The sequence below is a fragment of the Bos indicus genome, chromosome 1, assembly GCF_029378745.1.
Source record: "Bos indicus isolate NIAB-ARS_2022 breed Sahiwal x Tharparkar chromosome 1, NIAB-ARS_B.indTharparkar_mat_pri_1.0, whole genome shotgun sequence".
Lineage (NCBI taxonomy): Eukaryota > Metazoa > Chordata > Mammalia > Artiodactyla > Bovidae > Bos > Bos indicus.
The window spans coordinates 43,543,635-43,554,956 of NC_091760.1; the positions used below are offsets into that span (position 1 = coordinate 43,543,635).

An 11,322-nucleotide genomic window follows, 5' to 3' on the forward strand; every position below is an offset into this window, starting at 1 on the left:
TACCAGCTGAGCCACCAGGGAAGCCCATTTGATACCTATTGGTGACACCTAAATTACTCACCTTTACCTAAACCACACAGAGAAAACTTTTGCACTGAATCTTCCTCTCAAAACCTCAAAAGCCATCTCTGTCCATCTAACTTGACATTTTTCTTGAAAATATGCTGGGAAAATGTTAAATAACTAGCTTAAAAGGTAACAGCTCCGGGAGATTGATACTCCCCCAGATAAGCGTATGCATCCAAAAGCACATAACTTGTCAAAGTATTGTGGAAGAAGCTCCTTGCCCTTTTGGACCTGAGAGCTCAAGAGTTGAATTGAGCATACTATAGATTACTACCTCATTTCTCCACAACTTTTTTTTTTTTTCCCCCTCAACAGAGGAGTCAGGAATGGCTAAAGAAAATCATACCATAAAAAGTGAGTTTATCCTCACAGGATTTACAGATCACCCAGAACTGAAGACTCTTCTGTTTGTTGTGTTTCTTACCGTCTTTCTGATCACCATAGTGGGCAACCTTGGCCTGGTGATACTGATTTCGAAAGAGCATCGTCTTCACACACCGATGTATATCTTTCTGGGAAACCTGGCTCTTGTGGATTCTTGCTGTGCCTGTGCTGTGACTCCTAAGATGTTAAGGAACTTCTTTTCTAAAAACAGAATGATTTCCTTCTATGAATGCATGGCACAATTTTATTTTCTTTGCACTGTTGAGACTGCAGATTGCTTTCTCCTGGCAGCAATGGCTTATGATCGCTATGTGGCCATCTGCAAACCACTGCAGTACCACACCATGATGTCAAAGAAACTCTGCATTCAGATGACCACAGGGGCCTACATAGCTGGAAACCTGCATTCCATGATTCATGTAGGTCTTCTATTTAGGTTAAATTTCTGTGGATCAAATCACATCAACCACTTTTACTGTGATATTCTTCCTTTATACAGGCTCTCCTGTGTTGACCCTTATGTCAATGAACTGGTACTATTTATCTTTTCAGGTTCAGTTCAAGTCTTCACAATAGGTAGTGTCTTAATATCTTATATCTACATTCTGTTAAGTATTTTCAAAATGAAATCCAAAAATGGGAGGGTCAAAGCTTTTTCTACCTGTGCATCCCACTTTTTGTCAGTTTCATTATTCTATGGATCTCTTTTTTTCATGTACATTAGACCAAATTTGCTTGAAGAAGGGGATAAAGATATACCAGCTGCTATTTTGTTTACGGAAGTTGTTCCTTTACTTAATCCTTTTATTTATAGCCTAAGAAATAAGGAAGTAATAACTATCTTGAGAAAAATTCTGAAGAAAGAAAAATCTCAAAAAAGTTTAAAACAAATGATGTCTACTATACATTAATTGTTTAAATGCAGAAAAAAATTCCAAGTAAAATTTAGTTCAGTTCAGTTCAGTTGCTTGGTTGTGTCTGACTCTTTTTGACCCCATGAACCATAGCATGCCAGGCATCACCAACTCCTGGAGTTCACCCAAACTCATGTGCATTGAGTTGGTGATACCCTCCAACCATCTGTCATCCCCTTCTCCTGCTGCCCTAAGTCTTTCCCAGCATCAGAGTATTTTCCAATGAGTCAGCTCTTCACATCAGGTGGACAAAGTATTGAAGTTTAAGCTTCAACATCAGTCCTTCCAATGAACACCCAGGACTGATCTCCTTTAGGATGGACTGATTGGATCTCCTTGCAGTCCAAGGCACTCTCAAGAGTCTTCTCCAACACCACAGTTCAAAAGCATCAATTCTTCAGTGCTCAGTTTCTTTACAGTCCAACTCTCACATCCATACATGACCACTGGAAAAACCATAGCCTTGATTAGATGGAACATTGCTGACAAAGTAATGTCTCTGCTTTTGAATATGCTGTCTAGGTTGGTCATAACTTTCCTTCCAAGGAGTAAGCGTCTTTTAATTTCATGGCTGCAATCACCATCTGCAGTGATTTTGGAGCCCTAAAAAATAAAATCAACCACTGTTTCCACTGTTTCCCCATCTATTTGCAGTGAAGTGATGGGACCAGATGCCATGATCTTCGTTTTCTGAATGTTGAGCTTTAAGCCAACTTTTTCGCTCTCCTCTTTCACCTTCATCAAGAGGCTCTTTAGTTCTTCTTCACTTTCTGCCATAAGGGTGGTTTCATCTGCATATCTGAGGTGATTGATATTTCTCCTGGCAATCTTGATTCCAGCTTGTGCTTCCTCCAGGCCAGCGTTTCTCATGATGTACTCTGCATATAAGTTATATAAGCAGGGTGACAATACACAGCCTTGACGTACTCCTTTTCCAATTTGGAACCAGTCTGTTGTTCCATGTCCAGTTCTAACTGTTGCTTCCTGACCTGCATACAGGTTTCTCAAAAGGCAGGTCAGGGAGTCTGGTATTCCTATCTATTTAAGAATTTTCCACAGTTAATGTGATCCACACAGTCAAAGGCTTTGGCATAGTCAATAAAGCAGAAATAGATGTTTTATTCTGGAACTCTCTTGCTTTTTCAATGATCCAGTGATGTTGGCAATTTGATCTCTGGTTCCGCTGCCTTTTCTAAAACAAGCTTGAACATCTGGAAGTTCACGGTTCATGTATTGCTGAAGCCTGGCTTGGAGAATTTTGAGCATTACTTTACTAGCATGTGAGATGAGTGCAATTGTGCAGTAGTTTGAGCATTCTTTGGCATTGCCTTTCTTTGGGATTGGAATGAAAACTGACCTTTTCCAGTCCTGTGGCCACTGCTGAGTTTTCCAAATTTGCTGGCATATTGAGTGTAGCACTTTCACAGCATCATCTTTTAGGATTTGAAATAGCTCAACTGGAATTCCATCACCTCCACTAGCTTTGTTCGTAGTGATGCTTCCTAAGGCCACTTGACTTCACATTCCAGGATGTCTGGCTCTAGGTGAGTGATCACACTATCGTGATTATCTGGGTCATGAAAATCTTTTTTGTACAGTTCTTCTGTGTATTCTTGCCACTTCTTAATATCTTCTGCTTCTGTCATGTCCCTACTATTTCTGTCCTTTATTGAGCCCATCTTTGCATGAAATGTTCCCTTAGTATCTCTAATTTTCTTGAAGAGATCTCTGCTGCTGCTGCTGTTGCTGCTGCTGCTAAGTCGCTTTAGTTGTGTCCGACTCTGTGCGACCCCATAGATGGCAGCCCACCAGGCTCCTCTGTCCCTGGGATTCTCCAGGCAAGAATACTGGAGTGGGTTGCCATTTCATTCTCCAATGCATGAAAGTGAAAAGTGAAAGTGAAGTCACTCAGTCATGCCCGACTCTTAGTGACCCCATGGACTGCAGCCTACCAGGCTCCTCTGTTCATGGGATTTGCCAGGCAAGAGTACTGGAGTGGGGTGCCATGATCTCTAGTCTTTCCCATTCTATTGTTTTCCTCTATTTCTTTGCACTGATCACCAAAGAAGGCTTTCTTATCTCTCCTTGCTATTCTTTAGAACTCTGCATTCAGATGCTTATATCTTTCCTTTTCTCTTTTGCTTTTCACTTCTCTTCTTTTCATAGCTATTTGTAAAGCCTCCTCAGACAGCCATTTTGCCTTTTTGCATTTCTTTTTCTTGGGGATGGTTTTGATTCCTGTCTCCCGTACGACGTCATGAACCTCCATCCATAGTTCATCACGTACTCTATCAGATCTAGTCCCTTAAATCTATTTCTCAATTCCACTGTATAATTATAAGGGATTTGATTTAGGTCATACCTGAATGTTCTAGTGGTTTTCCCTACTTTCTTCAATTTAAGTCTGAATTTGGCAATAAGGAGTTCAGGATCTGAGCCACAGTCAGCTGCCGGTCTTGCTTTTTGCTGACTGTATAGAGCTTCTCCATCTTTGGCTGCAAAGAATATAATCAATCTAATTTCATGTTGGCCATCTGGTGATGTTCATGTGTAGTCTTCTCTTGTGTTGTTGGAAGAGGGTGTTTGCTATGACCAGTGCCTTCTCTTAGCAAATCTCTATTAGCCTTTGCCCTGCTTCATTCTATACTCCAAGGCCAAATTTGCCTGTTACTCCAGGTGTTTTTTGACTTCCTACTTTTGCATTCCAGTCCCCTATAATGAAAAGGATATCGTTTTTTGGGTGTTAGTTCTAAAAGGTCTTGTAGGTCTTCATAGAACCATTCAGCCTCTTCAGTGTTACTGGTCAAGGCATAGACTTGGATTACCTTGATATTGAATGGTTTGCCTTGAAAACGAACAGAGATCCTTCTGTCATTTTTGAGATTGCATCTAAATACCACATTTCGGATTCTTTTGTTGACTATGATGGCTACTCCATTTCTTCTAAGGGATTCCTACCCACAGTAGTAGATATAATGGTCATCTGAGTTAAATTCACCCATTCCATTCCATCTTAGTTCGCTGATTCCTAGAATGTTGACATTCACTCTTGCCATCTCCTGTTTGACCACTTCCAATTTGCCTTGATTCATGGACCTAACATTCCTGGTTCCTATGCAATATTGCTCTTTATAGCATTGGACCTTGCTTCTATCACCAGTCACATCCACAACTGAGTGTTGTTTTTGCTTTGGCTCCATCCCTTCATTCTTTCTGGAGTTATTTCTCCACTGATCTCCAGTAGCATGTTGGGCACCTACTGACCTGGGGAGTTCATCTTTCAGTGTCCTATCTTTTTGCCTTTTCATACTGTTCAAGTGAAATTACACAGAGAAAATGTAAAAATTTCATGTAAAATATTAAAATATATCATAATACAATCAACTTACACAGAAATATGTAAGGTAGGAATGTCTTAATTCAAAATGACAAAACCCCAAAACCAAATTTTGAATTAATTCAAGAAATAACACAAGACTTCCCTGGTGGTCCAGTGGTTAGGACTTCACCTTTCAATGGAAGGTGTGTGGGTTCAATTCCTGGTTGTAGAACTAAGATTCCATATGCCTTGCAGCCAAAAAACAAACAAACAAACAAAACAGAAAACAGAATCAGTATTGTAACAAATTCAATAAAGACCTTAAAAAATGGCCCACATCAAAAAAATCTTAAAAAAAAAAATAACACATACATTTCCAAGATCATGGATTGTTTTAGCATGAGGGATTATCACCAAGGAAAAGAAAAACAGCAATTATATCACAATAAAACTGAAAAAAAAGTTTTTAAATTGTCAGACAAAAGGAAGAATAAAAACAAAATTAGCAGTTACAAATATAAAGGGTAGTTCAATTAAACCTTAATAGCAAGTGTACATTAATAATTTGGCATGTGAACACTCCAGTTAAGCTAAAAGGGTTTAAGGGCATGTGAATCTTCAACCCATGAAATCGCTTACAACAATTTGTGACAAAGTTGAGGCGAGTGAATTTTTTTTTTTTTTTTTTGAGGCGAGTGAATTTTGTAGAATCACTTTTAATAGCACATTGTAGTTAGAATAGAGTTAGTTAGGAAATAAAGGTGTGATATAAAAGTGAATACTAAATTTCCAAGTTGACTTTCCTATCAACTTGTGTAATGAAAGATGGAATGTCAATTTTCAAGAGTAGTTATCTTCACAGACATTTATTTACCCCCATATAAATATGCACAATAATGCTATCACATAAAGTTCCAGGCAAAACCTCATTTAGGATTTGAAGAGTGTGTTGCCAGTGAGTTAGGCTAAATTTCTCTATCCACCTTCCTGAGAGATGAGGAAGGGGTTCAACAATGAGGACACTTACTACACTATATGGAAACATGAAGAAAAGTATGCTTCTTGAACTGTGGCTAAGGCTTATCTGAAACTATTTTTTTCTTTTCCTGCTGTAAAACCTGAAGTTCTAGAAGGTAGGTAGAACTGCATGAACTTCATGTGACATAATGAAAGAATTTCTTTCCAGTTATTTATTCAACATATATCTACAGAGAAGCACTATCTATGCAGAAGCACTGCTTTAGGTGCTGGGATAACTAGCTACCAAAATACCAGGTTTTCCATTTTTTTAAATAACAGAACATTGCCATAACTTTAATGACTAACTTCTTCCAAGAAGGACTCTTATCAAGTAAAAGAAATCCCCCTTTCCACCTTCTCTCCTGATGCTCTGAGGTCACATCTAAATTACCAGGTCAGGTGGTAGCTATGGCCCAGCCTAGCTAGCCACCAAGACTGACTTCACATGGAAAATCAATATGTTGCGTGTATTTACAGAAAGTGGCAGGCATGCAAGTACAATATTTCTAATTCTCTAACTTATGAATACAAAACTATAACTACTTAGTTTATACTTGTAATTTCCATAAAAATCTAATTCAGCTCATCCCATGTAAGCAAAGATTTCAAGATCGAAAATGGAGACATTTCAAGATTTCCTTTGTTGTTTCAATCTTCCTACCCATTTTTAGCCCCTGCAAAATTGCTCTGAAGTTGGCATTGCTTGCTGATGCAGATCTGTTTTATCAGTGAGCCGATTCACTACCTGGTTTCAAATACTGGATCATAACTGATGTGATGAAGCATCAGGGAGGCAGAACTTATGCCTATAGTCCATTCACCTCTATAAATCATACTAAATGTTAGAACTTTACATCTTCAGATTAATATCATAAATCTCAGGTTATATTTTTAATCTGTTAAAATGGGACTATATTTGGACTATGTATAAGGGAGAAATAATGTGTTTTATTAGACAATTGTTCCTACACCAGAAAAAATAAAAGACCTCATGGCAACCTTAAATGTTCCTGAGTCCTATACATCTTTCAGAAATTTAAAATTAATGTTGTAAATTATTTCTATTAATTTGAAGTTTTCATTAATTTTTTACTAAAATACAGTTTTAACTAAATAAAGACATGACTATCTCATTTTTTTTCCCAAGAGGGTAAACCTGTTAATGGGGTTAGGCTCATTTATTACTTAAAAAAATGTTTAGGAACTTCCCTGGTGGTCCAGTGGTTAAGACACTGCACTTCCACCACTGGATTGCAGGTTCGATCCCTGGTTGGGGAACTAGGATCCCTTCTGGCATGATCAAAACAAAAATTTTAAGATATCTGTAGTATACACTGGGTATATAAGGTAGGAGAGGAAGTATGCTGTGATACAAAAACAACATAAATATACAATATAGCATAGCATAGTTACTTTATTCAAAAATATTTCATGTGTAAATACTTACTAGGTACAGTCTTAACTTAGTTTAATCTCCTATAGCTCACAAGTACAAAGGTTATATTTTGCTACAACATTTACATTGTACTGTTTCAGCAAAAATTCACTAATATTCTATGGATCTTGTAGTTAATAGATAAACAATTTGCAAAACTTCAGAAAATTGAATTATAAAGATAATTTTAAAATTTATGTAACATAACTATACTTAAAGGTAAATAAAAATTTAAAGAAATTTAAGAAATTTAAAATATATGTAACAATCTTCTTTATGACTCTATAACGGCCAGACAATATGTTTTAAAACATTTCTTACAGAATTACTTAGTGGTTAACTCTTCAAATCCTTAAAAACCAAATATCTCTTGGACATTAGAAGGATAATAAAGGAATATTATGAATAATTCTATGCCCATAAATTTGATAACCTAGATGAAATGGACCAATTCCTTGAAAGATACAATCTGTCAAAACTCATACAAAAAGAAATAGACAATCTGAATGAGTTTATATCTATTACAGAAGTTGAATCAATAATTAATTAACCTTCCATAACAAAAAGCACCAGGCCCAGAGAGGTTCAATTAATAATTTCTACAAAACATTTAAGGAAGAAATTGTACCAATTTCCTACAATTTCTTTCCAAACATTGTGGGCAGTGAGAATATTTTCTAACTCATTCTATGAAGCCAATATCACTCTAAAACCAAAACCAGACAAAGACAATACAAGAAAACTATAGATTAATATTTCTCATAAACATAGTTGAAAATTTTTCAGCAAAATATTAGCAAAGTGAATTTAACAATATATTAAAAGTTATACACCATGATCAAGTGGAATTTATTTCAGGTATGCAAGGCTGGTTCAATATTTTAAAAAGCAATTAATGTAGTTTATTACATCAGCTGGTTAAAGAAGAAAAATTACATAATCACCTTAATAGATGCATAAAGAGTATTTGATAAAATTCAACATCCACTCATGATAGAAATTCTCAGTAAACTAAAAATGGGGAAGGATGTCCTCAACTCAATAAATAATATCTACATAAAATTATAGTTAACATCAAACTTATGGTGAGAAACTTGAAACTTTCCCACCTAGATCAGAAGCAAAGCAAGCAAAAACACCGTAGCTTTTCAACATTGTACTGGAATGCTAGCTAATGCAATGAAACAGGAAAAGGAACTACAAAAGGATCTTGAAAATTTTAAATTACAATGGAAGAAATTTTTAAAAGTCAATTTGAGTTAAAAGATTAAGCTGACCTAATATTTTAGAAAGTAGAAAAAAAGGATTGAAGATTAAAGTAAAAAGATAAGGAGTTTATATAATAGGAATTGTCATCATCTTATCAAATAATAGGAAAAAATAAATACTACCTGGGAAATATTTACATATTAATAAATACAAGAAGAATACACAGGATGATTGTGAAGTGAAATGATGAGACAAAAGAAAACAAGGATTAAAACCAGACTAAAGTGACAGAGAGCTACAGAGAAGTGTTCAATTTAAATATTTAATGTTCCTATTGGCCATTTCGGAGAAGACAATGGCACCCCACTCCAGTACTCTTGCCCGGAAAATCCCATGGACGGAGGAGCCTGGTAGGCTGCAGTCCATGGGGTTGTGAAGAGTCAGACATGCCTGAGCGACTTCACTTTCACTTTTCACTTTTATGCATTGGAGAAGGAAATGGCAACCCACTCCAGTGTTCTTGCCTGGAGAATCCCAGTGACGGGGCAGCCTGGTGGGCTGCCGTCTATGGGGTTGTACAGAGTCGGACATGACTGAAGCGACTTAGCAGCAGCAGCATTGGCCATTTTGATATCATCTTTGGAAAAAAATACCTATTTAGTTCTTCAGGGTGTTTTAAAATCAGATTGTTTTTTGTTTTATGAGTTTTTCATATATTTTAGATACTAACCCTTTACTAGATAGTTTGCAAAAATGTTCTCTCATTGTGTAGGTTGTCTTTTCATTTTGCTAATTGTTTCTCTTGTGTGCTGAAGCTTTCGAAAAGACACTCAACATCACTCATCATCAGGGAAATGCAAATTGAAACCACAGCGATGGTATTGCCTCACATCTGTTGGAGTCTTATCATCAAGAACACAAAAGACAACAGGTGCTGGCATGGATGGTATTGAAAAGGCAACTCTTTCACACTGGTGGTGGAAATGCAAACTGGTCCAACCACTGTGCAAAACACATGGAAGTTCCTCAAAAAACTAAAAATAGATTTACTAATCCAGCAATTCCACTTCTGCGTATATATCCAAAGGGAATGAAAACAGGGTTTTAATGAAATAGCTACACTACAATGTAATGTTTATTACAGCTTTATTCACAATAGCCAACATATGGAAACAACCAGTGCTCATCAATAGATGAATGAGTAAAGAGAGATGTGTTACATACACACAATGGATTATTTGATCCTAACAAAAAAGATTGTCATTTGCAACAATATGGATTGACCTTGAACACATTGGGCTTCCTTGGTAGCTCAGATGGTAAAGCGTCTGCCTGCAATGCGGGAGACCTGGGTTCGATCCCTGGGTTGGGAAGATACCCTGGAGAAGGAAATGGCAATCCACTCCCGTACTCTTACCTGGAAAATCCCGTGGACAGAGGAGCCTTGTAGGCTACAGTCCATGGGGTCGCAAATAGTTGGACACGACTGAGCAACTTCACTTGAATACATTACGCTGAGGTAAGTCAGACAAAGAAGAGAAATACTGTATGTTATCACTTATACATAGAATCCAAAAAAGTCAATCCTGTAAAAAGAGTAAAATGATGGTTACCAGGGGATTAGTATGGGGAGGGCACAGTGGTAGTGCTTAAGGCTACAAACTTGCAACAGTTAGGGATCTAATGCACATAGAGACCTATGCACGATATAATGAATATAGACAATAACATTGTACTATAATTATGGAATGTGATAAATAACAATAGCAATCACATCACAATATATAAATATTGAAGTACACACTATTATACAAAGTTACATGTCAAATTTATTCAATAAAAATTTTTAAATAATTAAACTTCTAGAAAATAATTTTGTGTCAAAACAGTAAGAAAAAAGGCCTTATTAACTAAAGGAGAATTTTTTTTAATAAGAGAAAAGTGATATCATAATGTATTACATGGCATAGATATCAGCAACAAATATATATTCAAAATAATAAAAATAATGACTACTGATTTAACCAAAGTGGTGATTTAACTGCACTGAGAGGGTAAAGGGAATGAAAGAGGATTCTCTGAGGAGGGCTGTGGTATAGTGAGAGAGCTGTTACCTTCCTCTGCAGAAGCGTCTGTAAGAAACTATAAAAAGCAGTATAAGCGTATCACATAGAAATACAAAAATGAGTCTAGAAAAAATTTAGGAGAGTTGAAACTGGTTGAGGGTTGGGGAGGGCAAAATTAGGGTTAAGGTATAGATGCTATTTTTTTTATTATAAAGGCTTTTATTATAAACCTTTATTATAAGGCTATTTAAAATTATCTGATATTTGAAATGCTGCAAATTATTTTGATAAAAATAAAAGAAGAATTTTAAAACATTGGTAACATTATTTTAAACTTGAGTCTTTTGCTCCTTTCCACGTCCAATATTTATGATAGAAAATTAAATTAGCATTTTTGAAGAAAGGTATGTTCCAAACATTTGAAATTCCAAGCTTCTTTTGGTCTCTGTGTCCCTCAGAAATTTGCAGCAACATGGATGGAACTAGAGGAAGAGAAGTAAGTCAGAGAAAGAAAGACAAATACCATGTGGTATCACTTACACATGGAATCTAAAATATGACACAAATGAACTTACTTACGAAGCAAAAGCAGATTCACAGATACAGAGCACAGTCTTGTGGTTGCCAAAGAAGGCGTGTGGGGGAGGCATGGATTGGGAGTTTGGGGTTAGGAATGTAAACTATTACATACAGAATGGATAAACAGGATCCTACTGTATAGCATAGAAATTGTATCCAATATCCTGTGATAAAGCATTATGGAAAAGAATGGATATGTATAATGGAATCATTATGCTCTACAGCAGAAATGAACACAATACTGTAAATCAGCTTTACTTCAATAAAATAAATTTTTAAAAAATTAACAGAAACTCCTTGGGAAAAGTATATTATTACAAAAAGTGGCAA

At 36.2% G+C, this 11,322-nt stretch overlaps 1 protein-coding gene across 1 annotated transcript; it reads left to right on the plus strand.

Annotated features, from left to right (window-relative positions):
* The first annotated feature begins 392 nt into the window (after nucleotides 1-392).
* Nucleotides 393-1,361, plus strand: LOC109562348 (olfactory receptor 5K1). Its single transcript, XM_019965461.2, has one exon. The coding sequence runs from the start codon at nucleotides 393-395 to the stop codon at nucleotides 1,359-1,361; it is 969 nt and encodes a 322-aa protein (XP_019821020.1).
* Nucleotides 1,362-11,322: the final 9,961 nt, after the last annotated feature.

What these genes read in the sequence shown, in the direction of transcription:
- LOC109562348 (XM_019965461.2), top strand. Translation starts at nt 393, where the DNA reads ATGGCTAAAGAAAATCATACCATAAAAAGTGAGTTTATCCTCACAGGA.